At 45.9% G+C, this 20475-nt stretch overlaps 2 protein-coding genes across 4 annotated transcripts; one reads left to right on the top strand and one right to left on the bottom strand.

Moving 5' to 3' along the window:
- Positions 1-273: 273 nt before the first annotated feature.
- OARD1 (O-acyl-ADP-ribose deacylase 1) lies at positions 274-5998 on the top strand. Of its 3 annotated transcripts, none has more exons than XM_044250577.1 (6): positions 274-620; positions 1276-1355; positions 1693-1837; positions 2783-2841; positions 3890-4002; positions 5327-5998. In XM_044250577.1, exons 2-6 carry the CDS (start codon positions 1317-1319, stop codon positions 5427-5429), a joined length of 459 nt encoding a protein of 152 aa, XP_044106512.1. In that variant the 5' UTR covers positions 274-620; positions 1276-1316; the 3' UTR covers positions 5430-5998. The 3 variants fall into 3 exon arrangements, with proteins under 3 accessions (XP_044106512.1, XP_044106505.1, XP_044106521.1); XM_044250570.1 differs by having other exon boundaries at positions 275-636; XM_044250586.1 differs by lacking the exon at positions 274-620 and adding an exon at positions 634-720.
- A 1968-nt stretch (positions 5999-7966) lies between these two features.
- Positions 7967-19335, bottom strand: APOBEC2 (apolipoprotein B mRNA editing enzyme catalytic subunit 2). Its single transcript, XM_044237139.1, has 3 exons — positions 19163-19335; positions 10775-11338; positions 7967-8395 (listed from the first exon to the last, which is right to left on the bottom strand). The coding sequence occupies exons 1-2, from the start codon at positions 19318-19320 to the stop codon at positions 10795-10797; spliced, it is 702 nt and encodes a 233-aa protein (XP_044093074.1). The 5' UTR covers positions 19321-19335; the 3' UTR covers positions 7967-8395; positions 10775-10794.
- Between the last annotated feature and the right edge of the window lie 1140 nt (positions 19336-20475).

Here is a 20475-nt window from a genome sequence, read left to right as displayed (position 1 = left end):
AATCGGGCCTCCCTCCAACCGCCTCCGCGCAGGCGCCTCTGAGACCACGCCCCCTAACCCCAGCATCGGGCTCGCCCCACCCCCAGTTGAAGGAGCACCGCGCAGGCGTGTCCTGAAGCCACGCCCACTTCCCTGATTTGACACCATCGCCGGCTAAAGGAATACGCAGGCGCCTTCTAGACGCGCCAGATCCTTGAACTCAAACACCGCCCTAAACATAGTACTACGCAGGCGCTAACTATCTCCTTTGCCAACTGCCCGCCCCTTTCTCTGCGGCCGCGGGAGACACGCCACTGGGGTTTATGCGCAAGCGCCGTTCTTCCCCACTTGCGGTGGGCTGTCTCGTTACGCATGCCCGGACGGTGGCGGGACATTCCACGGATTTTACCGCCGGAAGTCCGGCGGCCATTACCAAAGAGTGGGAGTTCGGCTGGCTAGCTAGAGGGGCTTGTTTCCGCCCCGCTCCTGGGTGGTGGGCGGCCATTTTAGGTGCGTGCAATTAAGGGCTGTGGCGGGATTGGCTCCGCGTCTAGGTTCGTCGGCTGCTTCCCACCTACCAGGGCCGGATCTGGAGCCCGTCCCCGCGGGGCGGGACCTCGCAACGGCCGACTCTTTTCCAGGTGAAGGGTAACCCCGGTACGTTGAGGCTTTAAGCGAGCCTTTCTGCTCCTTTCCCCGGGACCCCAGGACAGGCTGTACGCCCTCGCTGACCGCCCTAGGGTAGGAGACAGAATGGGAGGCCTCTCTATACTCCTTCCCTTGTTCCCCCAAGAGCAGGTGGGGACGAGTCTTCCTTGAGAGGCGGCTTTCCCTCTTCAGAGCTGGCGGCTCGGCAGTACACTGCCCTGGTCCGGACACTCCTCGTTTTGCGGCTCTGGTCCGTCTGTTGCCAAGCCCCTCCCTTTTTCTTGTGGGCCACACCCACTGGGGAAATACTTTTGGTCCGGCGGAGAAGAGGAGACTGTCCTCAGTGCGCCTCACTCGGGCGCGGAGAAAGGAGGAGGCGCCTCGTGGGGACCGCCTTCTCTTCGCCCGGCAGAGCGGGGCGCTCCAGGAAAGCGCGAAATTCGAGCGGAGGCCGGCCGCCTCTGGACCTAGCCATTCTTCCTCATCCTTGCCCCAGGGGAGTTTTGTATTACTCCCTAGAGGCTGAACGAGCTCACTTTCCGCGATAAATGGTGGGGGAAGAAATTGCCAAGTGGGTGGCCAGAGCAGTTTGAATAGAATATATTCAGGCCGCCTAAGCATGATTACTTCCTTTTTTCCTTCTCATAGCCGAAGAGACACTTAAGTTCTGGAAATAGAGACTCAATATCATGGCCGGCAGCCCTAATGAAGATTCAGAAGGAAGCAGAGTGCGTAACAACTATTAACTTATTGGTGAACTGAAATTCAGAATAATTGAGGTCAAAGCATAAACACTTTTTAATTAAAGCAATAATTGAATTGTCTTTCTTTCCCACCCCGCTCCAGCCGATTTACTTCAGAAGGGCTGATACAGTCCTAGGCAGAAACCGTGTATCACTTTCCTTTTACAAACTCTTTAATTTGTTGTAGTTCCTTAAGTTCTGCAGGTCGGGTTTTAAATCACGGAGGGGCAGTGATGGGGGATTCAGTAAAGGGAAATGAAAGAAACAACTTAGTGTTTTTCTGTATCAAATAAAACTTTTTCTTTCCCTTTTGACATTTTAGATCACTTATGTGAAAGGAGACCTTTTTGCATGCCCCAAAACAGACTCTTTAGCCCACTGTATCAGTGAGGATTGTCGAATGGGTGCTGGGATAGCTGTCCTCTTCAAGAAGAAATTTGGAGGGGTGCAGGAACTGTTAAATCAACGTGAGTTTTAAAAAACCGCTGAATTAGTCTGCCTTGTCGAGAGCATCTTGATCTCCTGTTATATTTTAGTTATTAGACAGGTACACATGCAGAGAGCGGGGTTCCTAACCAATGAGCACTTGTAACTCTTCAGATTAATGTTAAGGTTTTTCTCTACAAAAGTAGCCTCTTGTTTGGGTCTTTATCACACCAACCTTGAATTCTTGTAAAGGTTTCTAATCTCTCTCTGTCCTAAAAGTTTGTTGATATTACTCCACTTATTTCTGAACCTTTAATAACTTAAGTGTTTAGCTTCGGTTCTATAGGTATTAACTCAGCATTCAGGATCCTCTGTTTACCCATATTGTACTTACTCCTCAAAGAGGAGTTTAGAAACCTCTTCCTTACAGACCCTTCCCATCACTTTCTACCAGAGATTTTAAACCAGAGATAAGTGTTAGAACCACCTATAGAGCTTCTGAAACAATTGCTGAGATCACAGTCCACGCTTATTGGGCCAGTCTCTGCTGGTGATTCATTTAAAACAATTTCTTACTGTTTTTTATTGTAGTTCTTTATAAAGGTGACACTGTCTCTTCATTGAAAACTCATTAGTAATTCGGAACTTTTATACATCTGTGTTCTCCACAATGCTTAGCATAATAACTCTTTGTATGTGAAAAAAAATCATTAAAGTTTTTAAAGTGAATATGGGTGTATTTGAAAATACGGTCAGGACAAAAGATTGGGTAAGAGGAAAATGAGCAAAAAATAAAGAAAGCTGGAAGTTAAGGAAGGCTGATAAGGAGGAAAGTGTTACAGGGATTGTTTCTTCAGAAGTGAAAAGTATTTTTAGCTCTGAAGTGAACTCAGATCTGTAAAGATTTTTTTTTAATTGAAGAATGCAAATCGGTGCTTTTTTTTTTTATTTTTTTACCCTTCTACTATTAAATATTTTTTTCTTAGAGAAGAAATCTGGAGAAGTGGCTGTTCTGAAGAGAGATGGGCGATATATATATTACTTGGTAAGATGGGGGTCATTTCTCACTATGTCAATTCTCACTAGGTCATAAGCTCTGGTGAACACATGGGCTGTACTGTATTTGTTGATCATGATTCTAGACAGCCAAAGATGACAAAAAGCTTTTGATCTTATGCTCACTCAGATCAAGTTGGAGCACTGGGTTAGAAAGGAAACTAAGGCTGCATCCCAGTTCCACGGTGGAGAGTACTGTGACAGCCACCAAAAGCCTCTGTTCTAAGACTTGGAAAAGTTAGGGATGTCCCACATACTTTTAATGAGATAGAACCAGTAATGTCTCAAAAGACATATTGCCCAAAGGAGTTATCTCTCCCTCTCCTCTGTTGAATGCAGTGCCTGGTATTACTTAGCTCTTTTCCTGTCTTTTGCCTCAATATGGGATTCTTTCACTGTCAATGGTCTTCAGGCCCCAGAAGGGGTGCAGAGTGCAGGTTCTTGGTGATAGTGCTGGGTTACTTAGAGCAACCAACCCACTACATATGTGATTTGGACAGCACACGGAGTGGGGACATGTCCTGAGGCCTTTGGATGTTCTCCTTAAAGCCAGTGTGACTTCCAGTCTTGTTTGGAACACTACCAGTTTCTCTTTGTTCATTATAGAGAAACAAAAAGCATATATGTGGTTTCTAAATAGACCTAACAGGAAGTTTTCAGGTGGTATTGGTTCTTCCTTGTTGCAGATATATTGCTTATCTCGTGGAAGTGGCACAAAGACTTTGACCTACCTTGCTTAAAAACAATAGACAATAAGCACTGCCTGCTAATCTGGGCTTCTTGGGAAAAGGAAAGGTTATCACATGACAGTGTCGGGCTTTTTTTTTTTTTAGATTTAGTGTCGGGCTTTTTTTAGTAGATTTTCCTGAGGGCCTCCCATTACTGGAAAAGACAATATATGACATTTGTCATCCTGCTCCGAACTCTCCTGTAGAAATATATTTATTTTAATTATCAGGATGTTGGGAGAATGTGATGGCTCTTCTTTGGCTGTCATTTTGGACTAATGGAAGTTTGAATTCATTCTTTGTACTCAGATTACCAAGAAAAGGGCTTCACATAAGCCAACTTACGAAAATTTGCAGAAGAGTTTAGAGGCCATGAAGTCCCACTGTCTGAAGAATGGAGTCACCGACCTCTCCATGCCCAGGCAAGGAAATCCCAGGCCTTGAATAAAGACTTTTAATTGTGTGGTGGAATTTGCTGTCTGACTTGAAAGCTTAACTCAAAATATAGGCTTATATTGAAAAACTGAATTGAAAAACTTCTAAAAATCAGTGAACCAGTGATTAGCCTTTAAGCTGCATTATACTCATTTCTTAGCCTGGGTTGAATGAATCAGGATAATTTAAACACACCTGCTTCAGACTACTTAATAGGAGGACCTGTTGGTCAATCACCTTTGTTGAATTCTGGGTGTCTTCTGCCTGAGGAGACTGAGGCTCTGTTCTTGAAGCAGTAAAGGCCTAAGAACCAAGACTGAGCAATTGTGATTTTCTTCTGGGCCACTTCACGTGTCCCAAGCTTGTTAATCTGGTGCAAAGAAGGTTGTAAATTATCACTGCCTTTTACACTGCATGCTTGTGTTCAGTGTGGGTAGTAGCCAAAGGATATGTCCCTTATGTAATGTCTTAGATCCTTGCTATTGGGAGCTTAAGGGAATGGCTTTGGGGGTGCAATATACTCTTTATTTACTTTCTTTTTAGGAACTAGGCTTGGGGTCATTTCTCTTCCTTTCAGTCTAATTTTGAGTCAGTGCTGACCATGTGTGCAGGTTTGTTTCAAGCCCCAAGTTACTTATGAATGTGGCTACAAAATCCCTCATTTACCCTGGGCTTTAATGTGTTCGTGTCTTCCGTATCAGAAACTCTTGTGTGTTTTTGTCATAATTTTTTTAGGGACTTAATTATCAGACTGTATGAAATTAGCCATTTTAAGCTTTTTACCCCTAGGGATATTGAGGATCAGTAGAGTAACATCTTAGAAGAAAGGTGCCAGGTAGGAGAGTTTTGTGGGCTTGACTCGGGTTTCTCACCTGAAGTGCAATCAGCTTGGCATTTCCCAGCATTTCATTTTGATTTCCTTTTTGCAGAGATCCTGTCCTTTGTCCCTCTTTTTATCTTCCTTAGCATTTCATTATCATAAGTGTGTTTTTAAAATCCCAGCTAGTTTTTATTAATAGCTATAGAATGATAGTCTCCCATGTCACCGCAGGTACTTTCTCAAGGTAGCCTCAAACAACTGAGAAGTGGCATCTTACTAGCAAAAGAGAAGTAACAGCTGTTGGATGTTGGGGCTATCTAAGAACAGCCTTAGGTGACTCACAACAGGAATTCACTTCCAAACTCCCACCATAGTTGTGAGGCCAGATCATTTGCCTTTATGCTTTGGGTGGGTGCAGCCCAAAAGAAGGTGAAGAAATGATTTCCTACGTACCTTCATCACAACCCGTGGAGCTGTTTTGTCTTTTTCAGAATTGGATGTGGTCTTGATCGTCTGCAATGGGAAAATGTATCTGCAATGATTGAAGAGGTGTTTGAAGCCACAGATATCAGAATTACTGTGTACACACTGTGAACAGATGTGTGCTGTGGATGTGTTCGTGGTCTCCTGTCATCCCTACTGGACCGTAGCACTGGACGAACTGACGGAAAACGGTCTGAAGAAAGTTTCATGTGAAGTAGTCTGTGTCACAGGCCAGACTTGGGTTTCTGTATTCTCATGATGGGACTGGGATTCTGGAGGAGGGATTGCTTGGGAAATGTTGCTGTGATTTTCCCCCCCCCCCACATTCAGGAAGGTAAGGAGTGGAATGCCCCATATTAGGCAGGGAAATCAGAGATGTTGGGCCTCTGACCCGTTTTGATCCAGGATACTACCTGACTTGTTCAGCTTGCCACTAGGTGGCAGCATTGATTCTACTTCTCTGCTGTTAATAAGAAAAATTTCAGGAAGGATGAACATTTCAATTAGTTTTGCATCTTTTGTCATTTGTGAGCTTGCTTGGTATTATCCTTATGTCATATTCATCCTAGGAGAGAATTATGGGTTTGGTTTTGTTTAAATTACAAAAATGAGTCTTAACATTGTTAATAAGAAATTTGTGGTGACAGAAAAGGAAAAATAAATATTTTTTTCTTGGGGGATCCAGTGAATTTCTGTGCACATGGCTGTTGTTCTGGACCTGGTAATGGAGGATTTGCCTGTAACTAATTGGGGAAGAATCAGACAAAAGATCCTGTGGGAAGAGTAGCAGGGTGAGAAGTAAGAACAGATAAGAACTATGGGTCAGCGTTACTGGGAAGGGAGGTGTTTAGAATCTCCTCGTGGTGAACTCGTCCTCTCTTCTGTCTACCACATAACTTATGTGATTAAACGGGTCTGAATTCAGTCATGGAGCAAGTAATGTATATGAAATGTCTGCTAAATTGCTTAGGGTGAGTAATGACTCAACAAATTGGTGGTTCTCAACAAAATCCTTCATGAATCTTTTAAGAAAAAGGCCCACTTCCTTAAAAAATTCTAGTTTGGGGTGGGGTGGGGGAATTGGCTAGGTTTCTTGGTGTCATTAAGCTGCAGAGGATTGTGATAGTGCAGGAATCATAATGGGATGAACAGTATATATTAGTCCCTTTTTCTTTAGCTAAGAGAGCAGCACTTTATACATTCCGGTGTTTATAGTGAGAGAATAGGTTCCTGGATTCAGGAGCAAAGGTATTGGGAAAACTACTGGAATTCTCTTTTACCATTACTATGGTAGTTAAGAGTTAAAACAGGGCTGCCTAGCTAGCTCAGTCGGTAGAGCATGCAACTCTTAAGGTTGGGATCATGAGTTCAGGCCCCACATTAGGCATGGAGCCTACTTAAATAAAAAGTTAAACTAACCAGACCTACTATTGATTTTCTCACTAGGGTGAATTCTGGGTATGTTGTAGGACTTGTTGCTTTCTCAAGCATAAAAAGAACTGGATTTCAGAAGGGGCTTGTTGAAACACTAGGAAAACACCAGTTAAATATAATCTTTGTACTTTAGACTTGTGTTCTTATCACACTGTAGCATGATAGGAGGCAGCAGTTTCAAAAAGTATTTCACTTTTTCTGTATCTCTGGAACAGACAAGTTCATATCGTTGGGGTAGGAGTAGTGCAGGGCCAAGTTCATTGTTGAACTTAGACTGAGGTTTTTGAAGCTTTGCTTCTGTCCACATACAGTAAAACTGAAGGGGAAAAAAGAGAATGAATACACAATACAGAAAATGAGAGTGGGATGGTAAGAGGAAACTTAGAATCAAAGTATTTTACTTAACTATGCAAATAAATCTTCCCTCTTGGCTCAAAACATTGGTTTTGTAGGCTTCTACATTTAAAGGGATTAGGATTAATTTTTTTCATGGAATATGAGCCTTTAAGATTCTTCGAACAAAGACTACTCTTGGGAGGACTGGCTGTAAGTGGAATTCTGAGATTCAGTGGAGATGTGATAAAGTGCTCTGTCATTTGCAGATACTCTGGGGGTCAAATTCTGATGACTTACCACACTCGAGGCTTGGGAAGAAGAGGCATGGCATGATAGAATGAGCACATTATTCCTGGAAACCCAGTTAGAGTTTGGCAAACACCCAGAAATTTGTACGTGAAGTTTTGCTTCTATATAGGACTCAAGCCTTGGAAGAAAGGAGACTTGACACCATCCTGCTGTCACCATCAAGTACCACATACCAACTAATCTATAGGGTGTGTGTCTCAACATTGAAATCCTACTTATTTTCTCCTTGATCAAGTGGTTAATTGCTTATTAAGTAGCAATAAGAACATGGGTATCTTATAAACAGATTTCCCCTGCCCTTCATTTCACCCTCTGCCATATTCCTTGTTTTCAGAGAAGGGAAGAGGCACTCATTTACAAGTAATCTCAAAAAATACTTGATAAAGGTCAAGACGGGTGGGAAGTCGGCCTGGGAGAGTTAGTATCCTGTGTTGCCTAGACAAGCACTGGGTTAAGCCTCCCTTCCACTTTCTATTATGGCTTGGCTCATAGCCTGGGAGCATCCCTATTCCTAGGACAGTTCACTGTTCCTAGTAACTTCTAAATGCCCGAGTTCCTTAAAAAACCTGTTCACAGAGAAACCACACCACTTTTATTAATGTTGCTATTTTTCTTTCTTAAAAAAAAAATCCAACTTCACATAAAATGCATTTCTGGACATATTTCAAAGATCTGCACAGACCTTGGGTCTGAGGTTCTTCTCAAGCAGCCCATTTGGGGAAATAAGTAGGCCCTTCTGCCCCTCAGATGCCTGGTGCCCATATACGGTTGCCGTTTCTTTCTTTGCAACTCACTTTCCTCTTTCCCAAGAGAAGCCTTAGGGAGAGCCATGGCTTAAGTGATTTACAGCATGAACAGTGTATTTGGAGTCCTTGGAGGACCTGTGCATTAGGATTGGTTGGTGTCCAATGTTGTCCAGCTCAAGTGGTATTAGGAAGTCAGGCATGTCCCAGATGGCCATACATGTCACTGCTGTCTCCTGGTGGCAGCAGGCAGACCTTAGTGAGAAAAGAGAAAGCATGTTACTGAGAGCCCACTGGCCCCAAGCAATGAATTTTCTTTTGAGCTAGGGTTTCTGTCTGCCCTCCAAGCAAGTTTGAATTTCTCCTCCACATTCTCCTGTGATTGCCACTTTACCCGGCATTAGGTGTGTTGTGTTCATGTTTTGGTGTGGTTCATACAGGGAAAACCCCAGAAGATCCCTACTTTAACTAGAGTTAAATATATGGTTAAGTCCTATTCTGTCATTTTTCTTTTAAAGATGGAATAAGAAAGGGCAAATTTTCTTTAGCAAATGCCCATTTCTTAGTATTTTAATTAAGCAGAGTTGTTCTTTTGGGCTTTGAGATTACAACTCGATTTCATGCCAAATTTTTTTTTTTAACTTGGTACATTTTAACCTTTCCCTTCAGAAACATGAATAACAGCATACAGGGAAGCATGTTAATGGGTCCAGATAATACGGTTATGTACAATAACGGAAGGAGGCTTATAGTGTGGGACATGTCCAATAATATTTTATTTAAAAATAATTTGACTTGGAAGTGGACTTTTCCCTCAAACGGATTAATCTATTTTATTTCCATTTACATTAGCATAAGATACAACCCTCAATTATCTAAAATTAAAAGCTCCTTTTAATCCTTGAAATGCTTAATTTTTATAGCAGACTTAGCTATCTAATTACTCAACTTAATGGAAAAACAACTACACACACACACACACACACACACACACACAGGACTTGCTGGCTAGGCAGCTGGAAGAAGTAGCCTGTGGCTCTGAAAGGTGTTTAAGAAGAAAGTATACTATAGTTAAGATTAAACTACCAGTCATCATTCTGGAGAGTCTATGTAGGCTCTATAATTACAGTGATAACACCTACACTAATAAAACCTTCAAGGAATTTAAAAGTTTATTTTGTATTTTCAGAGGTCACCATTAAAAATCTATTTTTACGACTCCTCACCACCACTCAGAGTGGTATCTGATTTTATGTACTTGACCTATTACTTTGGATAGGTACTTTTTGTAAAAAATGGCTTAAAATTGTGTCTTCTCAGATTGGCGAGTGCTCAGGTGAAGAATTACCGGGCACCCTGTGTGCATGTCTAAGAGCAGACACCTGCCAACATCATACTCCAGAACACTGATATTTCCCAAAACGTGTCTATGACACCACCTCTTCTCTTAAGAATATTGAGAGTGAGAGACACCAGAAATAAATTGAATAGCTTCATGGAAGCATGCTGCTTTATTTTTTATTAATACGTGAATTGTTCCAGAATTGAAATTGGAGAAGAGGGTGGTAAAAGACCCTTTTCTCTTTTTCTAGAGGATTTTGATCATAACGCGGGCCTTGTGGGGGGACTTGGTTTTAGCATTTCTACGGGAACAAACTAGATCAGACCAAACTCGAAAAAAGTTAGTGAAGGATCTTTTACCCTCTTTCCTGAGGGTAATTGGCCTGTTTGTGTGAGAGTCTAATTTACCCTCAGCAAGAGGCCAAATTGGCCTTAATTGTGTCCTAATTATTTGCTTAAATAGCTAATCTTTACTTCCAGTCCTCCGATCACATCTTGATATCTGTAGGAGGCTATGTCTGAGCTGCTAATTTATAAACCTCTTTTTAACTCTTTCATCATTCCTGCATAAAAGAACATGTTGCTGTGATAGCCCCATTCCTGAATTCCACATTTTTTTTTATCAGCTGTGCTGAAGTCTTCTCAAAGTAAGAAAAATGTTCTTGCATTATACATTCACACAAATTACTGGTCTCCTTCAAAGCGGAACCATTTGTTTGAAAACATGAAAGCGTCTCTGGCAATAAATAAATAAGCTGAATACAAATCCATTTGGGGACTTTCAAAAGTACCAAAGATGGAAAAAAAAAAAAATGTCCCTGAACGAATGAAAAACCTCTATTACAGGGAATGGAAGGGTAAACTTGCAAAAGGGGTCAGGGTAGGGTGTCCAGAAGGTGTCCAGAGTAAGTCTGGACTCGTGCCCATGGGGGCATGCTTATGGAGTGAGGGCTCCTCTCTGCTGTTCAGTAACAGGTATTTGCACCACCCAGGTCTGACCACAGCAAGCCATAATGTTTCACCAAAGCTTTCAGATTCCTGTCAACACCTTGAGTATTCCAATGTATGGGAAAACTTCATTGGATACAAAAGGGTAGAAGCAAAAAGGGTTTAGGGAGAGGAACTGAGGAAAGAGAAGAGGAAATGGGGTCTCCTAAAATGTTTTTACAGCCAACGGAAAGCAGAGAAATGCAGTTCGTCGGGGTAGGGCGACAAACCAAACCTACCCCTCATCCCACCTGCCCTCCAGCCTTCTACCTTAGTGACAGACACAGCCGTGGCGCCATGACTCACGTGAGGCTGGGCCCAGAGGCCTACTTCAGGATGTCCGCCAACTTCTCCTCGTAGTACAGGAAGTTCTCCTGAATGTCCTCCCAGGGCTCAAAGGCCTTGGATTCGCCCTCTTCCTGCTCCACAAAATTCTGCCAGACGTACTCGAAGTCCTGGGGCTTCATGATGCGCAGCCGGCAGCCGGCCTCCTTTAGCTTCCTCAGGGCGGCCTGCACTTCGGGCTCCTCCCACATGAAGAGGCGCCCCACCAGGATGAGGAGGCGCAGGTTCTTGGTCTTGCCGAGGGTTCGCAGGATGCGGTCGGCGCAGGCTGCGCAGGGGCTGGATGACACGTACCAGGTGACGTTGTAGCGCAGGGCCGGGTCGAAGGAGGGCAGGATGGTGTTGAAGAAGGCCTCCTCGGCGTGGTTGGTGGCGTGCTCGTCCTCCAGGTACCCCCGGGTGGCCTGCACCTGGCCTCCCTTGGCCTGTGTTTCAACCACGTAGCACAGGAAGGTCTTGTTCCGCCCGGAGCTGTACTCCACATTCCGGAACTGGAACTTAAAGTAGTTGACGGGAAGCCTCTCCCTGTGGGAGGAGGGGGCAGAAGGACGGGAGAAGGGAGAGGGATAAGCTCCTGTTCCTCAGACCAGCGGGGAGCAGGTGGCTCTCCAAACTCGGTGCCTCGGGGCACGAGGGCCCTTCCTGTCAAACCAGGCCTTGCCCAGGCTGACGACAGGGACAACAACAACAACAAAAAGGAGGGAATACAGAAGGGTTTATCTGGAGAAGAGGAGAGAAGTTGGAGGTGCACGTTCCAGTCACCTCAGTACGGAGACAGTAGGGAAGGTTTCCAAACCCTCCATCATCCCTCCAACACACAGCACACTCCTACATTTCTGAACGAGTCACTACTTCACCTGGCGACACATCAGAACCACCCAGAGGACTCGGCACTTGTCAGAGTCTGGGCCCCACACCAAACCAATGAAATCAGAATGTCTAGAGGGGACCCAGGCACCAGTATTTAAAAACAAAACAAACAAAAAATCACTCTCCAGGTGATTCTAACAGGCAGCCAGGTTAGAAAAGCAGTGTTCTAATAGTAATCTTACAAGGTAGCAAGCATATAAAATCTCTCCTGCTAGAAGAAGACAAAGATTTTGCAGAACATTTCCTGCTTCCATTTCTCTTCCCTGCCACTCACTGCTAGTGTATCTCAGGCATGGCTCGGCCCACCACTCAGTGCCCTTCCAGTAATTGTTTCTCAAGTCTGGCTTTTCCTGCAGGTGAAGGGGTTGTCACATGATGAATGTCCAAGATTTTTTTTTTTTTTTTAATCTTTGAGAGCACCTTGGTATGCTATAGCTTGTATAGTCATTTCAAAATCATAAAAGACTTGGCCTCTGCCCTCCAGATGCTTCTAATCTAGCAGCTCGACTCTAGCTAAGAGCATTCGAAAACTGCTGATTTTTTAAATTGCATAGGGAGCATGGAGGATGTGGGATGAAGGTTCCCTAACATTTAGCCTTGATTCAGAGGGCAACAGAGAATTGTTACAGGCTCCTGAATAAAGAAAGCTGTAATGAAAGTGATGTCCATGGAAGATGACATGGTAGCTTTAGGCAGATAGAGCGAGGCTGGGAAAAAGCCTGAACTGAAGCAAGCCTGCTTGGTGTCTTAGGACGCCAGACTTGGTGATAACTATGTCCAGTGGCTTCGAGGGTGGGATGGATGATTAGGAAATGAAACCAGCAGAAAAAGGCCAAGTTTAGGAGAAAGTTCAGTAGTAAGAAGGAAGAGAGATCCAGGTTTCAAAAGGGGTTAGAGAGGGCATCAGAATTTATCGTTTCTATCTTTATGTATGTCTGCATCTCTCTAAAATAGGGAAGCCTTTTTCAGGTTAGGAGGCCAAGAGGAACAAGGAGGCTTTCACAGGAGAGACTGAAAATATCACAGGAGAGGAGGGGATTGAGTACTGGCATGGGGAGGCTGAATGTTTTCTTTTCTTTTCTTTTCTTTTTTTTAAAGATTTTATTTATTTACTCATCAGAGAGAGCGAGAGAGCATAAGCAGAGGGAGCAGCAGGCAGAGGAGGAAAAAGGCTCCCCGCCAAGCAAGAAGCCTGATGTGGGACTCAATCCCAGGACTCTAGGGTCATGAACTGAACCAAAGGCAAAGGCTTAACCCACTGAGCCACCCAGGCATTTCTGGGGGTTTTCTTTTTGAAAAAATGTAATCTCTGGGGGCACACCTGGGTCGATTCTTTCAGTTAAGCTCCCAACTCTTCGCTTCTGCTCAGGTCATGATCATGGGGTCGTGGGATCAAGCCCCACGTTGGGCTCCCCTCCAGACATCCTGATTTCATTGGGTTTGTATGGGGCCCAGGCATTGACATTTTAAAGTCCTCTGGGTGGTTCTGATGGGCTCCATGCTCAGTGGAGAGCCTGCTTAAGATTCTCTCTCTCCCTCTCTCTCTGCCCCTCCCCCCTCATGTGCTCACTCTAAGATAAATAATCAAATAAAATTTTAAAAAAGGTAATCTCTGTGGTTGCCCCAGAAGTTATCCTGTGGCAACCATTAACCCCACTGTTACTTCTCTACATGCCTTCCCTTTCTAACTCGTGGGACTACAGGGAACTCCCGGGTGTCCCAGGGCCTTGGCTTCTTAGGGATAAGCAGCAGGTGCCAAAGAGCTGTGTGAACATGAGCTATTCCTTGCAGTACTCCCTGCCCCCACCATAAAATTGTCTCCACCCAAGTTTCCATATCTCTTCCTGTCAAGTTAAGTTTCCATTGTGGAGATGGATATGTTTGAGGACCTGGCCCCAGGATTCCTTCAGGTACTATATTTAGCTCTCTAAACCCCTCTGTCCCTGATTGGATGTGTTTATTATTTACTTAACATTTCGGAAGAATGGATGGCCCCATGATTCCCCTCTCCTGTTTCAATCCCTGTTGGGAGTTCACTCATACTGAGCTCTCCCCAATTAAACTCACACTATAAGACCACTCCTGGATTTTACAAGTTGCTAAATGGTCCCTTCACTTCCTGGAATGGCTTTTTATTTTTTCTGCTGAGAAGCACAGAGCTTACCTTTCTTGCCCAAACACTTTGTGCTCTTCAAGGCCTTCTGCCAGACATCCCCTGCCCCCAAGCCTAGTCCAGAGCCGTGTGTATGATGGATTCTCAGGCAAAACCCTTGGAAGTATTCATGACTGTGTGGTTGATTGGGGCATCCCCAAAGTTGCCTGTGTGACCCCCCCCCCACACCCCAGGTTTCCTTCTGGAGCTCCCAAAAGCTTTGCTCCAACTTTGCCAAATACAGCCCAGCCAAGACCATGAATTTGGCCCAGCATGCCATTGCAAATTGGCTGGCTGGTCTGAGGCTGCTGCTTTTCCTAGCTTCTCTTAAGCTCTGATGTTTTCCCCTCCTCCTCTTCCCTTTGCAAGAGGAGAGGACCATGAGAAACCTGAAACCCAAGGGAGAGGAAGAAAGTTCACCTCTCTATAAATACCGGTTTCCCTCCCCTCTGGCAGGCAGCCCCATAGTCTACTCCATGCCTCAGCAGAGGCTTCTGGACTAGCTGCCTAAGGAAGGGAAATACTTTCAAGAAGAAAAGAGAAGTCAGGGAGGGTCTTGGCTCCCAGTCTTTCTTTTGGGCTTGCTCAAAAACTGGGCTTTCTTGGCTTCTCAGTGGGCTTCTTGCTTTTCCAGAAGGAACATAAAGGTCAAATAAAGTTCTTTGGGCCTCCCACAGGCTGAAACAGCCAGGCCCTGGAGAGGACCCAGGAGAACAGAGGTGGAAAAGTTCTGAAATCTCTCCAGGGAACTAGACAACATGGCCCCCTCGGGTGATTTTATAGAATCACAAAATAAGTCAACACTGTTATGCCTGCTAGCAGAAAAAAGGAAAACAGTGACACTAATTTCTTAGATAATCGCAAACATCTTTTCTTCTTTTTTCTAATAGCATGATGCCTGAGTACTGTAGTGACTTACAGCCTTTATTCTGCCCCCAGCGGGTGTTTTCCTGCTGAAATGGGGTGTGCCTGTGCCTGCGTGTTGGAGTGGTGGTCGGGAGAAACATGCTAGTAACAGATTTCTTCACCTGGATTCAGTCACAATATCAGGCACAAAAACCAAGAGGGTTATTCCTCGCCCTCCCCTGCTTCTTCAAGCACTCCTTCCTCATACTTTCTGCAGACGTGTCACTCACACTTCATCTGCTGAGACCCAGCCTCCTGGGTCTTGCAATTCTCTAAGCAGGAAACCAAAAATCCTAATCTCTGGGAAAGACCATTTAGAACACTGTTGACTTGGTGGAGGGACAAGGGTTGTGAATATTTCGTTCACATTTTTAAAATATTTGCACTCCCTAAGCATAAATCTATACATAAAAGAGAGCAACCTGGACGATAGTAGAAGCTCTGAGATGAAACATTTGCTCCAAAATGATCCACAGAGTGGAAAAATCTACTTACAGATCATTGAGTGTTGACTTGGTTCAGATTTTCTCACCAGATCTCTCATGATCTACTTAAAAGAGGCAGACGTGCTGGTTTCCGTCTCCTTCTCCCTTTTCCAGACCACTTGCAAAGTGGATGCTAAGGAGTGGGCCCAGGAAGAAGGAGGAAAGAAGCAGACTTCTAACAGCCCAGATGGGTTTTGCCAGGCCGCTGGCTCTAGGGTTGTAATTCTGGATAGGATTCCGCCCTAGGCAAGCCCTGAGCCCCTGCCTTTCCGCTGGGAGGCATTGTCTTCACACTGGAGCTCTGAGTTTCCCCCAGCCTCAGTGGAGGCCAGGGTGGCCAGAGTCAGTGGCTGTCTTCTGGTTTTCCCTGGAACAAGCCTCCCCAGCATGCTTTGGAGACCAGGGTGAGGTGTGAGAGGCTTGCAGGATTAACAGCCGAGTCAAAGGCCACTCCTTGCTGTCCCTTCTCCTCCGAACCCTGCCTTTTCTCTCCATGTGACCTGAGTAAACCACTGGCAGCTAAAGAAGCAGCTGAAAGGACAGTCACAGTCGGTGCCATTTATCTCTCTTCCATATCAATCCCTCTGCTTGCAGGTTGAGCATGATGCAAATCATACGCAACACAACTAGAAACAAACAAAGACAAACACCCAGCCAGAGGTCCTGCTGGGCAGAGCCATAGTCGCTCATCACCTGGGTGGAAAGATGAGAAGACAACTAATTCTGGTGCCCCAGATCTTCCCTAAAGCATGCGGGAGTTGAGAGGCAGGCATGGATCTGAGGAATTCTCTTCTATGCTGAGCGCGCTTGGCTCTTCAGAGATCTCGAACTGCTCTCCTCCCAGAAACCCTCCGCACAGCTAGTTCTTTACCCTAATGGCTGGCAGAAAGACTACCAGACGATAGGAGTTCATTCATTAGTTCATTTATTTATTTAACAAGTATCTACTAGGAGCCAGGCACTATTCGTGATGCTGGAGATAAAGCAGTTAAAAGTCCCTGTCCTCGTGGGGAAAACAGGCAGCACACAAATGATTCCTATTCCGTAAATATTTGTCAAATACAAGAAACTTCCCATTTATGGCTTTTTTTAGATGCAGTGTGGTGACTTGGAGTCAGACAGTCTTGGGGTTTATGCCCTACTCCATCCATTAGTTTTGGCCAAATTACTCATCCCTCTGAGCCTTGGTTTTCTCATCTGGAGGATAGGTCGAGTAACCCCACCCCTCAGAGTCTGGACAATGGTCAACACTCCAGAAATTAAGGCTGGTACTGTTGGGTGGTGGCTTCTCTGGGCCTCAAATCTTACCCCTCAGAGCTGAATCTTAAGCACAATCCTCTCTACTTTTCTTCTTGTAGTTTGAGGGCTCTTTCTTTCCTTGGTGTGCTGGTTTAACAACCAGCTCTGTGACAGGAAGGGAGAAAGAGAGAGGAGGAAGGGAGGGAGAAAGGGAGGAAAGAAAATACTCATTTCTAAGGTTTGCTGATCTTTGTAAACACTCCTACTATGGAGATTTCAAGAAACCAACATGAAGTCACTGAACACAGAGTTGGAAAGGGATGTGCACAATTGATTCTTGGTCATCGTGAGTTGGCTTTGGTACACTACTGTAGTTTTAGACCTTTTTCTAGCACTTTCTATTATGTAATTTTGTTAATGTTCTTAGGTCTTCTTTCTATCCCAAGTGCCCTATTCAAGCCAGAATCTTGACAAGTGGGGCATATCTTCTTATTCCTACCTAGTACACCTGCCTCACTCCTGACTAGTTCTCAAAACCTGTCTGCTCTTCTGCTAGCTTGCAGCCCAAATCTAAGAAGCTGTACAGACAGACTCATCCCCTCTGGGAGTCTCGGCTAGGAGAGGAGCTACTTTGCTGACCCCCTTGATGCCAGGGCATCTGGAGAGGAAAGAAGGGGAAAGCTGTTCCCTCATCCTGTCTCTGCACAGCCACAGCCACACCTCTGGGCTATTTTAAGCCATCTGTTTACCCAGAGGGGCCCAGGAGACAGATCTCCACAGCTGTTACTTGTGGCCAGGAAACACTCAGAGCTCCACCTCCCTCCTGAACTACTGTCAGAGACCCAGAAAACTGCCCTGCTGCATCTCTTTTTCTGTGCCTTGGGTCAGAGAAGCCTCTGAGCCCCGTTGCCTCACAGATGGAGATAGGTGGAACCCTGTTTGGGAAATCTGGGACCCGGAATGAACAAGAGCCCCATGGAAAGAACACTTGGCTGGAGTCAGAAGAAGAACTGCTACTTACTGGTTCTGTGGTCTTGAACAAATCATGCAAGCTCCCTGACTCAGTTTCCCCATCTGTAGAGTGGCAGTAATCCCCAGCATTGTGCTGAAGGTTGAATGGGCTCACACGTATGCAAGCATGCAGTGATCATAAAGCTCTGGGTGGATATAACTTGCATCAGAAGATTTGACCATTATGACCAACCCCCTGGGAACCCAAAGCATGTTCAATTGGACATAGTCTAATTTTGTTCCAGACCTATCCTGCCACTGTGCTGGGGAGACCGCAACTGTGGGCAGAGTGGGTGTGCCCGTGCCTGTGTGTAACCAAGGGCAGCATGGACCAGCAGGCTTAGGGGTGAGGAAAAGGATCTCCTTCCATAGAGGACCACTGGGATTGTGGACTCTCCTGACCTGGTAGCCCTAGGCTTTCCCTAGGTCTATATTAACCTGTCCTCTGCTGTTTCTTTAATCCTAGGACAAAGAGGAGACATTCGTTTGTTGAGCACGGATGAATGCAAGTTCCAGGCTCTTGTCTGAATTCTTCCCTCAGGAACTACGGTGCGTTTTTCCCTCAGGTTCTCTTAGAAATCAGAAAGTGTCTGAGTTGGAAGAGACCTTGAGGATCAACTTAGTGTAACTTCCTTATGTTACAAATGACCAAACTGAGGCCAGGGCTGGAAAATCACTTGCCAAGCTTAAAACAGCAAGTCTGGAGGACCACCGGGGCTCCTCTGCCCCCTGGGGGCACCATGCCTCCATTCTTCCTGAAATTTCTCCTAGTGTGGATCTTACTCTGCCTGTGGGCATTGTTGGCGATTTCCATCATGGAAGCCTTGGGGTTGAGGGAGGCAATGTGGCCCTATGTAGTCCCTTCTTATTCTTGGCCTACAAACTTTGCCGGGTCTTTTGCAAAAGGAACAGAGAGGAAAGAGGAGGAAGGACAACTTGGTTTTATTCTTGGAGAAGGCATAATCTGGACAAGACAGAGGGATCCTGTACGTAGGCCCCTTTGGGGCCTGGAGACCCTTTGCTTCGGGTCCTTTGTCTTCCTTGGTGCTTGGCCAAGGGCAGAATACCTCTTCTGGCCAGAAGCTCCTGGGCCTGGATGATGACCTGCACTGTAACTACTCTTGCCCTTGGGGCAGATGTGGAGAACCCCTGGGCAGACTTGATTCAATATGAAAAAAAATAAAAGCTTCTCACTCAGCTTTAGGGAAGAGCGGATCTGTTTTCCCTGTCTTAGGATCTTCCATTCCAGAGAGAAGCTCTAGAGAAAAGTGAGAGCCATACAGACAGAGGAGACCCCCACTCAGCAGCGAGGAGAATTGAGGGAGAAGGTACTTTGACCGGGACCATATTTAAATTTGTCTGGGTCATCCCATGTCCTTATCCAATTCCCTGGAACTAGACAGCCTGTACCCAGAGAGGCAGGTGACAGCCCGCTACCAGGAGGCCTGAGCCTCTGGGGCCTTGTCTCCGGGGAGCTGCTCCTACCTCCCCCTGGGCGTAGGTGTTGCCTGAGAGGCCAAGAGAGATTTGCTGCTGTCCCCCCTTGTAGCCCCTACCATGCATGGTAGACTCCTGGCAGCAGGACTGTGACCCTGACCTCTTCTGTTCCCATCCTGAATTTCCCCAGCCTGCCCCCAGCCCACACTCTTCTGGGGAGGAGGCAACCGGACCACACCCAGCTCTTACCCTGTGACAATCTCAAAGGGAGGCAGTTCAATCAGCTCCTTCAGCTTCTCAGGGTCATCCAGATTTTCCACATCCTCACCATTCTGGGAAGTGGGTGCGGCAGGCTCGGCAGCTGCAGCGGCCCCAGCAGCCCCAGCGGCCTCTTCTTTCTGAGCCATGGAGGGGTGGTGGCTCCGCAGGCACTGAGAAAGGGGAGAGGCAGCGAGTTCCCAAGGCCAGGGCCTGGCGGCAGAGTCCCAAGCAGCTGTCAGCAGCTAAACCTGCCTAGGGACAACGGGAAGAGGAGCAGGCAAGCCAGGCTTAGTGTTGTCACATCCTGGCCACACAGGCTTTATAACAGGAGCCCTCAGCCCCTCCCCCAGGCCCTCGCCCTCTATCTTTTTTTAATTGAGTGACAGCGGGTGCCGGGATGGGGGGAATGGAAAATCTGGCCACTAGTATCCCCTATTTATCAGTAAGCAAAGACAGGAAGCTGGCAGGTGGGGATGGCAAGGCCTGCTCTCCCTTCCCCCACTGGCTCACACATATATTCATACTCTCTCCCTCCACCTCTTATCCTTCCCTCTGTTTCCCCACGCAACCCTTCTAGCACCCTGGGGTCTGTCCGGGGCGATGGAGAATGGGATAGAGGTTGGGCATCCCGAGATTTAGGAGAGACGCTCTCAGAGGTGCAAGCAGGGTGAGGTTTGTGTTGACCAAGGGTGCCTGCAGAGAAACCCTGCCCCATTCGCCTGCGGAGACATTGGTTCAGGAAAGGAGGGCCCTGAGATGGGATAGGATAAGAACTTGCAATATGGAAAGAAACTGTGGGTTATTACTTAAAGGGAACAGATGCTAATTTGCCAGTTATGGCCCCATAATGCTGTGTTGGTTCTCAATCCCCAGTAGTAACAATACTGCTATTTACAAGCTTAGAGGTTATTTGTTTATTTATTTATTTAAGATTATGTATTTATTTATTTGACAGAGGGAGACACAGTGAGAGAGGGGAATACAAGCAGGGGGAGTGGGAGAGGGAGAAACAGGCTTCCCATGGAGCAGGGAGCCCCATGTGAGGCTTCATCCCAGGACCCTGGGATCATGACCTAAGCCAAAGGCAGATGCTTAACAACTGAACCACCCAGGCGCCCAAGCTCAGAGGTTTTGAAAGAGGACATGGCTTATGTGTAAAATCAGACTTAATGCTCTCAACAGCCCCGGAAGGCAGTGTGTATCATCCCTTGTTTCATGTAGGGGAACTGGGACTCACAGAAATGATGGTTAAGGGCTTTGCCTGAGCTCATACAGCCCATGAGTGGGAAAGCCAGAATTCA

The sequence above is a fragment of the Neovison vison genome, chromosome 1 (genome assembly GCF_020171115.1).
Source record: "Neovison vison isolate M4711 chromosome 1, ASM_NN_V1, whole genome shotgun sequence".
NCBI lineage: Eukaryota > Metazoa > Chordata > Mammalia > Carnivora > Mustelidae > Neogale > Neogale vison.
Note: the sequence above shows the minus strand (reverse complement) of the source record. Positions and strands in the feature narration are given on the sequence as shown.